Source organism: Aaosphaeria arxii (assembly GCF_010015735.1).
Source record: "Aaosphaeria arxii CBS 175.79 unplaced genomic scaffold BU24scaffold_5, whole genome shotgun sequence".
NCBI classification, from domain to species: domain Eukaryota; kingdom Fungi; phylum Ascomycota; class Dothideomycetes; order Pleosporales; genus Aaosphaeria; species Aaosphaeria arxii.
In genome coordinates, this window is record NW_022983478.1 from 1480596 (window position 1) to 1496099 (window position 15504).

The window sequence follows — 15504 nt, forward strand, 5'->3', positions numbered from 1 at the left end:
CATCATTTCAGCGGGATGGGGGCTTTGGCTTCCTCTTTTCTTCTTTCCATTCTCATGTATCATATTGACCAAGTCCCCCCACCATTCTTCCCGGGCAGGATAGCGAAGGCGTTGGGTGCAACTATAGACTGGGACGGATTCGCGTCTACGAACGCGAATGTATTTCTTTTATCATTGTTTTAAGTTTACTCGAGGCCATCTCTTGTACAACGAGACAGCACATGCGGACTCTTCAGAGTGTCGAACATGCTGCTGCTCTCGCTTAGCCACAGCGCGGTTCTCGCGGACCAGGGCAGGCTTCAGTTACTTTATTATCCTTAGATAACGCCAAATGCAATCTAAACAATATACAAACAAATCACTCAAGAGCTCTCTCCCCACGCTTTGCATGCAGTTCTGTCTTGTCCGTTGCACGTTTTCGAACATCTACGTGGTGGTCTTTTCGCCAACCGATATTAATCATTTGATGCGGGTGTGTAGAGATGGGGTGGGCGAGGCCGAGTAGATCACAACCGAGTATGGAAGACTGTAAATACTGTGCATGTACGATGGGGGCGAGGGATGGGCAGAAGGGAGGGGGTGGTAGGTTCCGGACATGGCCATTTTGGAATTCTCATGATCGTCGTATCTACCATTCGAACGTCGTCAGATTCTGCTATCTACCACATCTAAAACATGGAATCAACTAATGGGTTTTTTCCTGTTTGACAATGGAAAAAATCATTATTCGGACCTTCACAAGAAATCCGATTGACCCGAGAAAGTAAAGCAGCCAAAGCTTGATAAGTGGCCCTGGTTGGCGCGCGGAGAAAAAAAAACGGATTTTCTCAGACCAGAAACACGCCCTCTTTCCTGATATTTCCATGAAGCCGAAACGACGATGTCCCAAGAAGGGTTCGTCGTCGGAATGACAAGAACCTCAATAAACTGAAGGATCGGTCAATACGCTGGGGATCGGACCAGACTGGCCAAGGCAAATGATCAAGGAATCGGACGAGGACGAAATTGGGGGGGAGACAGAGAACGCCACTGGCGTCACTGCGCAGCGGGCGCCAAAACGTTTCGCGGTTGCCCGCCCTGGTTTCGAGACCCCAACGGGCCAAGTCTGGATGCTCTGTATGTGGGGCTGGTCGTGAGAGCGGGGTGCCTGGGTGTTGAGGTGATGTTGGAATGGTTAATAGGAATTGCCATGGTGCGAGTATGGAGTGCAGTAAGCACTGCAGGCAGCGTCACAGGCGGCGCTGGTGGCCCAGCTTCAGACTATCTGGTGCTACCGGGTGAGAAGACACGGCCGCCAGGGGACACCAGCGAGGGTCTTTCTCCCAGCGAAGACCCTCTCGAAAGGGTCTGGACTACGCAATGGCATTCTGACTATTGCGTAGATGGTGGAGATCTGCGTCTCCTTAGGCTCCGTTTCGGGTGGGCGAGAAGGTCTACTAGGAAGCTTCAATCCGTCATTGCGGGTGTTCGAAAACAGGGCAGTATCACGAAGTTATCGATAAGGCTTTGGGAAATTGATGAGATGATGAGATGGTGAGATGGAGATAGATGGATATGCAGACTACGAGGTGTTGTCGGGTGGATGGCTGTTGTGCATCTTCCGTCGTGCCGTGCTTCCCAATCACGTATGAGTACTGCATCGTACTCTACACATTATTATTATTCGGCAATAATTCGCCATAGGTACATACATACATACATTGGCATGTATGTGGAGTGTCAATTCGTACTCCTCGGCGTCAAATAAAGGTGCGAACAACCGAACATACGAGTTCATCCATTCGACCCCAGATGTCCACAGGTGTCCCAAAGGCATTCCAGCTTGCTGGTCGTTCCCGCTTTGGTGGCGCCTGTGTAAATGCCGTAATCTGACGCGTGTAATGGTTGACCGAAACCCAACGAGGCTCTATCCTGTTTTTGATGGTTCGTCTGAAGTGTTTGTTGGCTGTGTACATGTACATACATGCGGCGGCGGCGGCATGCATCCTATCGTCAATAGTTGCATCTTACATTGTGGCATTGCTGATGCTGCGAAATTATTGCTTCGGCCATTTTTGTTCTCTAGGAAATACATAATACATTCTCCACAGTTTCTATTTTTGCAGCATCGGGTTTTGACGATCATGTTCATCATTTTCCTCAACCTTGTTCCGACTGGGAGAAAGTTGTTGCTGGGGCAAGTTGTGCTTCATACGGAGTTGTAGTGTATGTAACAGATCCTCCGCGCATGCAATGCAACCAAAGCCGGACCGTAAACCCCATAGACATGCATAGATACCTGATAGCAAAAGACAACGAATCAGCATCGAAAGCTTCTGAAATCCCCGATTATGTATCTATCTCCATACTCCTTGAGTTTGCTCGCCCCCGCGTTCCGTCGTGATACCTAGATAACCACAGCCGCGGTTTCTACATATGCATCCATGAGGACATCATAACCCCGACAGTCCAACGTCTCACCGACCCTCCACCTTTCGGAGCAGTCTTACTCCCACCTGCAGCGGTTTGCAAGAAATCAGATAAGACTACTCCGTACTCAACCTGCCAATCAGCCAGCCGACTTCTATCATGCAGAACGGGCCAGTCATCCAGCCAATCGACCATCGTCCTTATTTACAGACCGATGAAAGAAGCCTAGGGTCTCGCTTACCTTGCATTCTAACCAACCTCAGCAGCCAGTTCAGCAGGAAACAAGAAAGCATTTCAGTTATGCCCGGGGATTACGACCATGCCACCATGCCAGGTCAAGGCAGGGCAATCATCAATCGCGCTAACCGCCTCATGTGGTTGTACAGAGCATGTTTAACCCGTAGTTAGTTACATTTACGAGATAAACTCACAGTTAGTTTCAAGGGGCATGATGGAGGGAAGAATATTACGTCACTTTCCATCTTATTCCAGGGTCCAGCACCTGCATACACACATTTCCCATAAACGCGCATTCATCAACACTACACGAACATATAAAGTAACAAAAACATGTCAGACAGACATTGCTCTTGTCCCCACTCACTGGAGCACGATTAAAAAACGGTCTGACTTAATTATTTGCTCTCCCTTCGGAATCCGTTCGAATAATCCGCAAGGACGTTTCGTCGTAGAAAAACGACTCGGGGCCGCATGTCACGTGAAGTGCTGGAGCATTGAGAAAGTTAACTATCTGCAGGTAACCTTTTCGAGTTGGAAGTAATATCTGGATGTTGTGAACCCATCGCATTTCGTTCTCACGCCGAAGACACGCCGAAGATTAGAACCTCGCCCCATGTTGCAAGGCCGGCATTCTCAATTAATTGGGGCAAAGACGTCGAAAATTGAACGGGTCCGCCCGGTCTGGACCTTCGACAATCCTCACATGAGCGACGATCTTTCAAGGCAACCTGAGCTGGCCAACCTCATTCCCTTTTTTTCAATGCCTGCATTGGGGATCGCCGATTATGTGCGGGCGCGAAAAGTCGGTCTCGGGATGCGATTTATGATGTCTTTGTAAGACTTCAACTATCGTGACGATAGACGTTGGCGGGCCCAAGCCAGGGGGTCGTCGACACTGCGAAAAAGGAAGGATCGCCACCGATGCTTTTCTGGAGGACGTCTGACCTGGTGGAGAAGATCAATTGCCTTAGGCGGTATGCATACGGTATTGTATTAAAAGATGCACGTCTAGAACATGGATGGACGCTGTCTACGCTTGCTACGACGTCTGGAGTCCGGGGCGGGTCAACCTTTCTCAGACTTGCCCTCCGACCTGAGATCTACACACTACAGCATCGGCACTCATGCCATGACCTAGTGAGAGAATACGCAGACCAGCATCACTTCACCAAACTTCTTCATTCCCTTGCCGATACCTTGCAACCATTCAGTGCATTTAATTACGTATCTGCACGTCAGCGATGTTTCTGATGGGCCACCATACGTCAGGAACTCAAACATGTTTGCATTGCCATCATTGGCATCATGTCCTTACCGACCGCTCCATGATAGCAAGAAGTCTTCCTTCGTTTTTGCCTACAACATATAGCACATCCTCGTGCGGTCTTCGTCGGAATGTTTCTTAGTGAACAGTTTACTCTACCATAGTGCACGAGATCGTAGTAGCACATCAGTCTCGAGATCGGACTTCTCAGTCGCTGCTTCATCGGAGATAAAGCCCCGATATGATTCTTAACACGGAGCACAACCGGTAGGATACTTTGGTAGTTTTGTCGAATGTGAGGATGAGAGAACGATGCGATCTTTTCGGTGGTGTGCTGGTTGAGGTCACTGTGAGAGACGGAGCTTTGTGGGTGTATCGACGAGGTGGCTTTAAAAAGGGGACTTTGTGTGCTTTCGGTGGCATCGTCGATTGGGTCCTCAAAATCAATGGTACGAGGTAGAGACAAAAGAGGCTTGTTTAGATATATGTGTAGATGTTAGGCTTTTGGGTGCTTGGATGAAAATCTTGATGATGATATTATAAGACTGGTTCCCTCTTTGGTGTGTATCTTAAACAATGTTAGTATATGTTAAGTAAATGACGCGACCTTATATTCAAAATCGTAAATATATATCTAAGTACAAATATGTTAAATGTTGTTATTGTATGATAAGATTCTCTTGATAACCGAGGAGAAGTAGAATAATGATCTGGAGATGTCTTCGAAAAATATCTTAGGAGACGGAGAGATATGTATGGAGTACAACTGGGCGTCACATATCAATATGCAGTTCTCGTATCAAGGCCCGTTGGGGCACGACTGAAACTTTTGATGGGAAATTCGACTCTGATTTCACTGTTGAAGAGGTGTTAAATTTTAAACGCTCGTTAGATGTCAATTTTGTAAACTGAAGCTGCGATATGCGCAGAAAACATAATCACAACTCAAGCTTTGGAGAAATGTACTTTAGACGTTGACATAGATGCATTAAAGAATATTACTACGAGGTGCGATCCCACGAAAATATTAATACGACCATGCTCTGTAGTGGCGTAAGCAATTAAGACATCACCTAGATAGACTGACTGCCAACCACCAACCTGCCAATGCCAGGGTGGCCAAGGTGACAACAATCGCATTGCCCTGTGGCGTCAGAACAACATAGGACAAACTACCCACGATGATCTCTAATTTCCGAGCAGTGTCCCTCCTGGACTTCCAGTGAGGATTGATAGAGAACGGAGTGCTGCTCCGAATATCATCTGGTCCCTGCAGCGGCTTGTCATCGACACGCGCGTATAATGCAACGGGACGGTGGTCCGAAGTGTGCTGTATTGGTAGTGCGGTATACGTTTGCGGCTTCAGTGCTCTCGACCTGGAGTAGAGGATTCGGTCACACCAGCTTGGGTAGCGATGTTTCGACCAATTCCAATAACCCTCCTCTTCAGAATTAGACCGTTTGTGAGTAGCCAACTGTTCACTGCTATGAGATGAAAGCTTATAGGTTGGCGGGAAGGTAATGGGAAGTTCATCCAGACCGTGAAGCGTGCGGTTTGAATCCCTCTCCTGGGCTAATTGGTCTTTGCCCAAAAGATGGGAGAAGTGCTCATCAGAGTCTCTGGAGCTTGTCGGTTGTGGGTAGCTTTTCCAAGCATCGGGCCCCGGAGGCTTGTCATGAGTTCTATAGTTCAGATCTCCAGCAAAGAAAACGTGGTTCCCTGAAGTGAAAAGACCATTATTATCTTCTGGGGGATCTGATGAAGATGATAGTAACGGCACTTGCTCGCTGGAGCTGTATCCGGACGATTCGTTGTTTTCAAAAACGAGGTTTTGCACGATGGAGGACCAATCCCGGTTCCGTGCTTCAATGTTACATTCCATAGGGGCAAGATGAGCAGCCGTAAATGTCAGTTTCAACAAGTCGTCAGATCCAGGACAAGATAGACCAAGACGCAGGGCGACTGCACCCTTATTGCCCATATTCCAGAACCCAACCCCTGCGCCAGCTGATTGAAGCCATTGAATACGTTGTGCCATATGTGGCTTCGCGTAGATCATCAGAGCAGTCATGCCTAAGCTGCGAGTTGCGACATGTTCGAGTCGTTCGTGGCCGTGACTGCGTATCTCGGACGCAAGGTTTACAGCTTGTGTCACATGATCAAAGTACGGTGAGAGAAACGATCCTCCGAGGAACGAGTACGCGATAGGGCTGACTTCTTGTAGGGAGATGGCGAGGACATCAGGCAGAGATGCTGCTGTCGGTGGAAGAGCATTAAATAGAGACGGTCCTAGGGATTCGGGGTCCACCAGGTTGCGAGCGCAATTGAAGGTGACAAGATATAGTTCAAACATTATCGATAACGGATGAGGCTGGAATAGCTATGGATATTGATATCGATATGGAAAGGGCGGTCAGTGGTTTGCGGAGAATGTGGAGAAACGGAACACGACCCAAATGCCCGCAGATTGCCAGTTGTTCGTAAGGATCTTCAGATGGACTACCAGATCTTGTCGGGATTCTTGAGGCTTTCTCCAAGCGGGTAGCCAGGGAAGCTGATCCGGATTGACGAGGAAGTACAAGACTCAAGAGCCAGCAACTTGTGATTTGGCAGAGGACAAGACAGAGCAAAGCTGTATGGTTAGTATTGTTGGTTTTATCGGTATCGTCGGTACGATCAGTATTCGAAGTAGTTAGTGGTGGCAAAGATGGGGAGGAGATGATGCATTGGCGAGGTTGGAGTGGAGAATGTCACGACGACGGCGTGGAATAAAAAGAGGGGACTCTCAGTCAAACATTTGTCGCGAGAGAAGATGGGACAGGAGGAGTGGAAAGTTTATTGGGTGAGAAGGGAGGGTGGGTTTTGTTGTTGGGTGAAGATCGACGGTTCACGACGTTGCCAGGTGGAAGAGGTTCAAAGGGTCCTTTTGTACGTCATCATGGCCAAAATGAGCTGTAGTCGGGGTAGGTGGGGGTTGAAGCACAAAAGTCAGAGCTCTATCTAATCTATCCTCTACACAAAAGAAATAAAATTGTACAACTATCGTGACACTATTCAACGCGATTTTCCCTTGCAATTGCTTTTCTATCCACTTGCTACCTCTCCTTACACATCGTGCCTGCAGCTCAGTCATCTAGGCCGGCCCAACGAAGCCTCATTCGACCGATCAGTCGAGCCTAGAAGCTTATTCACGAATCCCGAGATTTCTTCTAAAAAGGGTTCCTTTAAAGCTCGACGGACGCGTGTTCTGTTGCTTTTCTCTGTCTCCTTCTCTACTCCTCTCCCACCCTCTCAATCCCTTTCAATTGCATCAATTGCACTCTTTCCACAATGTTCAGACCCCAGCTTCTCCGGCAAGCTGCCCGCGCCGTCCAGGCACAAGCTCCCCGAGCGTCGTTCCGAGTGCGACAACCAATTGTTGCGTACACTCGCCCCTTTTCCTACACACCAGCGCGGTTTGAGAAGGAGCCTGAACGCGAAGACCTTGATGCTTTCACCACCGCCGGTGAGCCAGGTGAGAGCGGTGACCACGAGGGACAGTACGCCCGTACCCAGGAAAACATCCGCGTCGAGTACCCAGAGGAAGACGACCTTCCATCATCCCAGCCTGTGCAGGGACGTGGAGGTTTCCATTTCAAGCGCACTCTAGCTGCTTTCTCCATGGAAGGAAAAGTCGCTGTTGTGACTGGTGGTGCTCGTGGATTGGGTCTTGTGATGGCGCAGGCGCTTGTCACAAGCGGGGCCGATGTAGCTATCGTGGACATGAACCGAGACGAGGCACAGAAGTCCGCCCAGGGTCTGATTGACACTTTCCGAGAGGAAAACCCTGGATCCGAGAAGTGAGTGGCTCTAGACCCTACATCTACTATCATTTTTGAACACTTCTAATTGATCTCGCACACAGCGTCCCCAAGGTCACAGCACATTTCTGCGATGTCTCCAGCCCGACATCGGTAAACCAGTCCTTGGCCGATATTATCAAGGAGCATGGCAAGGTAGACAACTTGGTCACCTCTGCTGGATTCACAGAGAACTACGACGCCATCTCGTACCCCCATGACCGTATGCAGAAGCTATGGGGTGTCAACGTCGACGGCACATATCTCTATGCCGTTGCTGTGGCTAAGCACTTGATGTCCCGCGAGTCACCTGGCAGCATTGTCATGATCGGCAGTATGTCTGGTGCGATCGTCAATGTGCCCCAGCCTCAAGCACCTTACAATGCTGCTAAGGCAGCTGTTAGGCACTTGGCCTCGAGTTTGGCTGTTGAATGGGCGCATGCAGGCATTCGCGTCAACTGCATCTCCCCCGGATACATGCTTACCGCTTTGTATGTTTTTTATATCCTAAAATTTCCAACATCCCCATTTGGCTAATTCGTGTTGTAGGACCAAGAAGATCCTTGATGACAACCCAGAGCTTCAGAAGCAGTGGACTTCCCTCATTCCAGTCGGAAAGATGGGCCGTCCTGAGGATCTCATGGGTGCAGTCACGTTCCTTTCCAGCGACGCCAGTCTCTACGTTACGGTGCGTAATTTTCTTTGAAGTTGGATCATTTCAAATTGCTAATTGTAACATAGGGCGCCGACTTGCGCGTCGATGGTGCATACACTTGCACTTAGATAAGTCAAGCGGAGGTAGGAGGGAACCGAATAAGGATTACGAAGCGATCGACAATAATTATGCGATGGGAGTTTTAAAACGGACTCGGAGGTTACAGGTACCCCGAGTCCTAGATTATAGCATCTAATACTGGTGTCCGAGAAGGGAGATCGATTGCAGAACTGGCATACAGTCTGCATATCAAAAATTATCTACATGAAAGCTTGTATCATATACCGCTGTGAATGTGCAAAGTGATGTGTGTTGTGATGCCCAAGCGAAATCATGGGAGCATTCCTCACCACTGTTTCTTAGCCTAGGCCGCAGTCGCACGCGTCATTTCCTTGCTTTTCGAAACGCGTCTAGTCATGAGATTCAGAAATTGGACCCGTGAATCAAAAGATGTAATGGTATCGTGGAAATCCAACCCCTTGTAGGATGCTTATGTAAGCGGGTCTCAAGCCTCAAAGTGTGGCCGGGCTGAGCGAGCGCCTCAATAGTAAACCACCGCAAGCTCAGCCCTATACCAAACCCCTTCCAAAGCTGATCAGTGGATGAAACACCTATCGTATCCTCCCCATTATGCAGTGTGCGCCCTCTCTGCCTCTCGAATAGCTGTGTAGCCGTCTTCCTCCAGCTTTAGCACCCTTTGGAAAGCAATGTTTAACCTCACCAACCTTGTGCAGAAAGCCCAACAGTTCATCGAGCCCGCCCTTCCAGTAGGCCCTCCCTCCTCCGATCGCAGACCGTCCAAAGCCTCCCTTTTTCGCCATCAGTTCAGACTCCCCGACTCGCAATCGCCGCTGCAGGAGATAACCGCAGAGCTCACACTTTCACCCCACCATTCGACGAGGGGCGGCTCCGGCGACACCAGTTCCCAAGAGAAGGAACGCAGCCAGGGAAACCACTATGTCGGAAAGCTTCATCTGAGCGAGCAGTATCTCTGCTTCTCTACACAAGGGTCTAGCTTCTTGAGTTCGGCCAGTCTAAGCTCTTCGAGCAGCTTCACCGGCCAGACTCATGGCTCGGGCCCGGCTGGAAATGGCTTTACACTTCCCCTTTGTGCGATTCGCCGAGTCGAGCGATTGCACAGCCAGAGTTATATGTTTGCTCTGGCTATAACTACCTGGAACGGAATCCCTGACTCCAAAGCAAAGAATGCTGCACCCAGCGGGCAGCGGCTCACAATTCAGCTTGCCGGAAGTCGGCAGCAATGCGAGCGATTCTGCGATGGACTGAAGAAAGGGCTCAGAGAAGGTGTCCGGGAGGTGGAAAACCTACGGAATGTTGTAGCTCAATGTTACTCGGAATATCTGCTCCAGGGGGACGTCGATGAAAAGAAAGAGGGCGGAGACAATACACAGAAAGCCCGCGAGCACCCGGACACAGGCCTTGGGTTGATATTCAGATATCCTGGCAACGCCCGGAAGCTTCGAGATGCGACTAAGATAAGACTTTGGAAAGAATACCTACGAGGTTGGTAATTCTCTACTACACCGTCAGTTGCATACTGACATTTGCACAAGAAAACGGACGTAGCGCGACGTTGATTCGACAGCCTACTTTCCATAAGCTTATTCGCGTTGGTCTTCCGAATAGATTACGAGGTGAAATGTGGGAACTATCCTCGGGCGCGTTCTTTCTACGACTACAGAACCCTAAATTATATACGGAGACATTAGAGAAGTACTCCGGACGAGAGTCTCTGGCTATCGACGAGATCGAAAAGGACCTCAATCGAAGTCTTCCGGAATATCCTGGTTTCCAGAGTGAGGAAGGTATCGGTCGGCTGCGGCGTGTTCTGACGGCCTATAGCTGGACTAATGAATCAGTCGGGTACTGTCAGGCTATGAACATCGTAGTGGCGGCTCTGTTGATGTATATCTTACACCCTTGCTACCTCAGCGCAATCTAACGATAACAGATACATGTCCGAGTCACAAGCCTTCTTTCTCCTCTCCGTTCTTTGCGACCGTCTCCTGCCTGGTTACTACTCAATAACCATGTACGGCACCCTCTTGGATCAACGAGTTTTCGAATCCCTCGTAGAGAAGACCATGCCTATCCTTTGGGATCACCTGGTCAAATCAGACGTCCAACTGTCTGTGGTTTCCTTGCCTTGGTTCCTATCTCTCTATATCAACTCTATGCCGTTGATCTTCGCATTCCGCGTACTTGATGTGTTCTTTCTGGAAGGTCCTAAAGTTCTCTTCCAAATCGGATTGGCGATTTTGAGGATCAACGGAGAAGAGCTTTTAGATGCCACTGATGATGGTACATTCATCTCCGTTTTGAAATCATATTTCTCTCGATTGGACGAGTCGGCACACCCCAAATCAGAGAACCCGAAACTGCGAGCCGTTACGAGATTTCAAGAACTCATGGTCGTGGCATTTAAAGAGTTTGCGGGCATCACACAAAACACCATATCAGAGCAGCGCGCGAAGCATAAGGATGCAGTGCTTGCTAACATTGAAAGTTTCACGAAACGCACTTCTATTCGAAATTTGGGACCCGATAGTAAACGCTTGAGCGTTGAAGATTTGGGTTTCCTTTACGATAAGTTTTACGCCGTCTTATACGAGCGACAGCAGAGGGCAGAGATTTTGCAGCAGGAGGCGGACAGAAAAGCAAAGGCAGCTAAGAGCAGGGCAAGCACAATCGTCACTGGTTTCGCTAGCGACAACGTTGAGAGAGGAAGAGTAGCCCTTGGTCCGAGCCCTACCCAGATGGATTATGACGCTTTCAGAGAGTTCCTTGCTGGTAAGTTGATGCGGGGGTGTCTTTCGTACTATGTCAAGGCAATATCTAACCTCTGGTGCAGGCGTCGCCAAGTGGGCAATTACGGATTCGCCCACTTCCCCAGAGCCAAGTGGAACACAGTCCCCGCACTCATATTTCGGTGGTAGCACACGGAACAAGCCAGCTTTATCACCATGGGGTACTGGCCCGGAACCAGCAGAACATGAATTCATGAGGCGTCTCTTCCGCCGGTGGGATGCGGATATGGCTGACTCACTTTCCTTGCAGAATGTCGTCACTGGTTTCGCACAGGTGAAAGGCACGAAAGACATAATGTCAAACATAAGCTACTTCTTTGAACTGTATGACGACGATGGAGATGGTAAGGTCGACCGCGAGGGGATTCTCAGAATCTCCGAGGCACTCCTGTTTTTGTCTAGAAGAGGTTTCGGTGATTCGCCAACCCCGTCACCTACGGCCACTGATATACTCTCTGGAGAAAGCCCTGAAAGGGGTAATCGTGACGAGCAATTCCTCTCAAGTGTTTCTGCTTTCATCCGCCGTTGCTTCGAATACGCCGATCCCGACCACCCTGCAAACCAGGACGAGAAAACAGATGAGTTGAGCAGCGATCTGGACAATTTCTCGATAGCGGACGACGATGACGAGGATCTCATGGATCTCAAGTCAGAGCCTAGCACCCCGACCGCCACCTCGCGTCCTGTCAAGAATCCCCTTTCGCCGACAAAATCGATGAAGAACCCGCTCAGCCCAATCCAGACCAACGAATCGAACGGCGAGAGGACAGAAAAGGCGAAGGCTGCAAATCTGGCATTGGACCCCAACAAGCCTCTTCACATTACACTACCTACTTTCCGCATGGTGATCCTTGCAGATGAACTTTTGGAACATTTCTTCGAGACCGGATTTTCATCGTCATTCCATCTTGCTGATAAACAGCTGTCGTCCAAGGCCTCCAGCTCCTCCAATCTGACCACATTCTCCAATGCCGGGAGGCAGATGGCTGCAGCTACTGCAGGTATGGGCGGTGTTGTTGGCGGGGCTGGTGCAGGTGTCGTACCACCCGGCAAAGGTCTGCGCGGTATGCTTGACAACATCGTCAGCGACGGAATGCGTGTTGCAGCGGAGGTTCGACGTAGGATGGATGAAGCGCAGAAGGAAATGGACAAAGAAGCACGCCATGGTCGGGACGACGAAGATGAAGAAGAGGACGCATCAAATGCTAAGGACGCCGACTTACTTGAAGGTGCAGAGACGGCCGGAGTGGACACTTCGAAAGGGGATGCACCGAACCTGCTCCTGCCAGAGGCATCCAGTGGTAGTGAGATCAAGCCGCAAAGGATGCGAAGTCCAAGTGATGCTAGCAGAAGAGAAGTGGAATTCGAGAGATAATGAATCAGGATGAATGATAGATAGCACGAATGGCATAGTTGGAGCCCTTCCGGTTTCTCTGATTTTAGGAGTTTTGGAATCGTAGCTTGAAATCCGGCATGGGATCTCTAAGTAGGCAATTATCAACTCTTATCCAAGTCAAAACCCCGATCGAATACAACTTACGTATCAATGCGTGAAACTGTGTATAGCACTCAATCCACAACTTCAGCCTCATATGCTTGTCTACTCGTCCGCTTAGCTTCTCCAAAAGCCATCCCTGTACCCCGCGTGCCCGCGGCGCGATCCCATCCCCGCATCAATTCCGCCCTGGCTAGCCCCGGCTCAAAAGCTTACCTCCGACAGAGCTCCCACGCCCAGTCCCTCGAGCTTCCAATGCTGTCATACTTAGACCTACCTTGTGCTTTCAACTTGTGTATATACATAACCACAGTCGCCGGATAGATATGATTCGGCAATTGCTTGTTCGCGTCCCACGTGCTGGCTCACAGTCGCTGCGGTGCAGGCATCGCGGGCTTGTGACGCAGGCGGCTTTCCGCGCAGGGCCAACCGAGGTGAGCGAATCGACTTGGATTCCCTACTGTTTGGCTGGCATGTTCAAGTAACTAGGTTAACTATTCTCTTAGCCACCACTTCTCGAGCAAACTGTCCCCGAACATTTTTCTGGAATTGTGAAGCAATATGGAGATCGTGATGCGTAGGTTCCATTGAAATGTTTGGGGTTGAAGCTTCTCTAATGGTAGTGTAGCGTTATATCTCATCACCAACGCATACGGTTGACGTATGATACTCTGGATCGGAGTTCTAATATCTTAGCACGAGGTCTAGCAAAGGCAGGTGTTAAGAAAGGAGAAAGAGTGGCCGTGTCGCTGGGCAATAATATCGAGTATGCTACGGTGCGAATCTCTACTTCTCATAGTCCTGTTGGCACTACTCACATTTGGTTAAGGTCACATATGCACTCTTCAAACTGGGGGCCATACTGGTAAGTTAATTATTTAGTTAGTATCTGGTTGAGATGCATTAATGGTCTGATGCGGTTTAGGTGCCTCTCAACCCAGCTTTCAACGCGCCGCAAGTTCTGTCTGCATTAAACCACCTGGCTGCTTCCCATCTCATCATCGGAGCGGAAACCAATCTACCTAGGAAAGATCCAAGGTCAAATATCCCACTCCTAACGCATCTCGTACCAAATCTTGCAGGCTCAAAGCTCGAGTCCGAACTAGTGCCATCACTACAAGCTGTGGTTGTCGTGGATAATTCCGCCGGCCGCATAGACGCAAAAGCTTACAGAAGTGCGCTCAAATATCAGACAGTATACGAAGATGGCGACAGTGACTCGGCGATTTCGTATTCAGACCTTCATCCCAACGACGTTGTGAATATCCAGTTCACTTCGGGCACGACGTCCATGCCGAAGGCTGCGTGCTTGTCTCATAAGTCGATCTTGAATAACGGAAACAGTATAGGAGATAGAATGCTACTTACTCCAAAAGATATCGTCAACTGTCCGCCTCCATTATTTCAGTAAGTCAATGCGTAGCACACGTTGTGCCAAATAACTAATTGGAAGCGCGTAGTTGTTTTGGTTGCATACTGGGATACATGGCTACCGCAACTCATGGATCAGCCATAGTCTTTCCATCAGAAGCTTTCAACCCAATCGCAACGCTCGAAGCTGTCCGAGAATACAAATGCACTGCTCTATATGGCGTCCCCACAATGTTCACAGCCGAGCTCGAACTTCTGGCCAATGGCGTCGTACCTTACGAAGGCTTCCAGCATCTCCGAACTGGCATAGCAGCCGGATCATCGATCCCCGTCGAACTCATGCGGAAACTACACAAAGTGCTCAACCTGACAGAACTCACAATCTGCTACGGCATGACGGAGACGTCACCCGTCAGCGCAATGACAACGACCGACGATCCCATCGAGAAGCGCCTCGACAGCGTCGGCCGTCTCCTCCCACACGTTCAGGCCAAAGTCGTCGATCCGCTAGACTGGTCCCGAACGCTCAATGTGGGTGAGCGCGGCGAACTCGCCGTCTCAGGCTATCTCGTCATGTCCGGTTATTTCGGAGACCCAGAGCGCACGAATGAGGTACTCGTTCCAGATGACACGGGAAGATTGTGGATGCATACCGGCGACGAGGCGTCGATAGACGAGGAAGGCTACGTGAAAATTACGGGAAGGATCAAGGATTTGATTATCAAGGGCGGGGAGAATATTCATCCTCTCGAGGTCGAAAACTGTCTCTTCGCTCACCCGAAGGTCAGCGAGGTCAGCGTTGTGGGACTGCCCGATGAGCGATATGGTGAAGTTGTCGCAGCGTTCATCGTCCTGCATCAGGGAGAGGAAGGGAAAGTGAGCATTGAAGAGATCAAGGAGTGGGTTAAGTCTAAGTTGAGCCATCACTTGGGTATGTTCACCTTTCATTACTGCTGTCACCACAACCTACTCACCATATCTTCTGTACAATAATTCATCTTTGACTTCATGGCTGACTGTGACCTCTAGTACCGAAATATGTGTTTTGGGTTGACGGCTACACCAAAACAGCAAGTGGAAAGATTCAGAAGTTTAAGCTCAAAGAGTTGGGGATTCAGTTGCTGAAAGAAGGACAAGGTGTATAGATATTCGCTGCGTTGGCTATCGCAAAGCATCTTGTGTCGTGAATGTGTGAGTTCTACCAAGTCTTGACTTTGTCATCGAAGAATGATACGAAACATACGAGTATACGATCACTAGCTAATTTGAAGAGGTTCTCCTGCAGATACATGCAGATATGTGTGCCTCATTACCATTGAATACAAAATATTTGAACACGATAC

General features: G+C 49.4%; 5 protein-coding genes across 5 annotated transcripts; 4 read left to right on the forward strand and 1 right to left on the reverse strand.

Annotated features, from left to right (window-relative positions):
- Window positions 1-572: 572 nt before the first annotated feature.
- Window positions 573-1760, forward strand: BU24DRAFT_451646 (uncharacterized protein). Its single transcript, XM_033531131.1, has 2 exons — window positions 573-1116; window positions 1212-1760. Exons 1-2 carry the CDS (start codon window positions 978-980, stop codon window positions 1535-1537), a joined length of 465 nt encoding a protein of 154 aa, XP_033383005.1. The 5' UTR covers window positions 573-977; the 3' UTR covers window positions 1538-1760.
- Window positions 1624-2386, forward strand: BU24DRAFT_219247 (uncharacterized protein). Its single transcript, XM_033522035.1, has one exon. The coding sequence runs from the start codon at window positions 1710-1712 to the stop codon at window positions 2202-2204; it is 495 nt and encodes a 164-aa protein (XP_033383006.1). The 5' UTR covers window positions 1624-1709; the 3' UTR covers window positions 2205-2386.
- A 2385-nt stretch (window positions 2387-4771) lies between these two features.
- On the reverse strand, window positions 4772-6533 carry BU24DRAFT_219281 (inositol 5-phosphatase-like protein). Its single transcript, XM_033522036.1, has one exon. It carries the CDS (start codon window positions 6264-6266, stop codon window positions 4983-4985), a length of 1284 nt encoding a protein of 427 aa, XP_033383007.1. The 5' UTR covers window positions 6267-6533; the 3' UTR covers window positions 4772-4982.
- Window positions 6534-6928: 395 nt separating this feature from the next.
- Window positions 6929-8912, forward strand: BU24DRAFT_423576 (D-arabinitol 2-dehydrogenase). The gene is made up of 4 exons (XM_033528288.1): window positions 6929-7752; window positions 7818-8243; window positions 8302-8440; window positions 8494-8912. The coding sequence occupies exons 1-4, from the start codon at window positions 7244-7246 to the stop codon at window positions 8533-8535; spliced, it is 1116 nt and encodes a 371-aa protein (XP_033383008.1). The 5' UTR covers window positions 6929-7243; the 3' UTR covers window positions 8536-8912.
- A 111-nt stretch (window positions 8913-9023) lies between these two features.
- Window positions 9024-15494, forward strand: BU24DRAFT_392780 (acetyl-CoA synthetase-like protein). The gene is made up of 11 exons (XM_033525172.1): window positions 9024-9991; window positions 10042-10393; window positions 10440-11278; window positions 11340-12593; window positions 12709-12722; window positions 13297-13367; window positions 13419-13566; window positions 13620-13655; window positions 13716-14197; window positions 14251-15092; window positions 15191-15494. The coding sequence occupies exons 1-11, from the start codon at window positions 9175-9177 to the stop codon at window positions 15304-15306; spliced, it is 4971 nt and encodes a 1656-aa protein (XP_033383009.1). The 5' UTR covers window positions 9024-9174; the 3' UTR covers window positions 15307-15494.
- Window positions 15495-15504: the final 10 nt, after the last annotated feature.

Coding starts and splice junctions, on each gene's coding strand:
- BU24DRAFT_451646 (XM_033531131.1), top strand. CDS start 978: ATGATCAAGGAATCGGACGAGGACGAAATTGGGGGGGAGACAGAGAAC. Junction 1,117..1,211: donor GGGCCAAGTCTGGATGCTCT/GTATGTGGGGCT, acceptor TATGGAGTGCAG/TAAGCACTGCAGGCAGCGTC.
- BU24DRAFT_219247 (XM_033522035.1), top strand. CDS start 1,710: ATGTGGAGTGTCAATTCGTACTCCTCGGCGTCAAATAAAGGTGCGAAC.
- BU24DRAFT_219281 (XM_033522036.1), bottom strand. CDS start 6,266: ATGTTTGAACTATATCTTGTCACCTTCAATTGCGCTCGCAACCTGGTG.
- BU24DRAFT_423576 (XM_033528288.1), top strand. CDS start 7,244: ATGTTCAGACCCCAGCTTCTCCGGCAAGCTGCCCGCGCCGTCCAGGCA. Junction 7,753..7,817: donor GAAAACCCTGGATCCGAGAA/GTGAGTGGCTCT, acceptor TCTCGCACACAG/CGTCCCCAAGGTCACAGCAC. Junction 8,244..8,301: donor GGATACATGCTTACCGCTTT/GTATGTTTTTTA, acceptor TTCGTGTTGTAG/GACCAAGAAGATCCTTGATG.
- BU24DRAFT_392780 (XM_033525172.1), top strand. CDS start 9,175: ATGTTTAACCTCACCAACCTTGTGCAGAAAGCCCAACAGTTCATCGAG. Junction 13,656..13,715: donor TCAAACTGGGGGCCATACTG/GTAAGTTAATTA, acceptor GATGCGGTTTAG/GTGCCTCTCAACCCAGCTTT. Junction 15,093..15,190: donor TAAGTTGAGCCATCACTTGG/GTATGTTCACCT, acceptor TGTGACCTCTAG/TACCGAAATATGTGTTTTGG.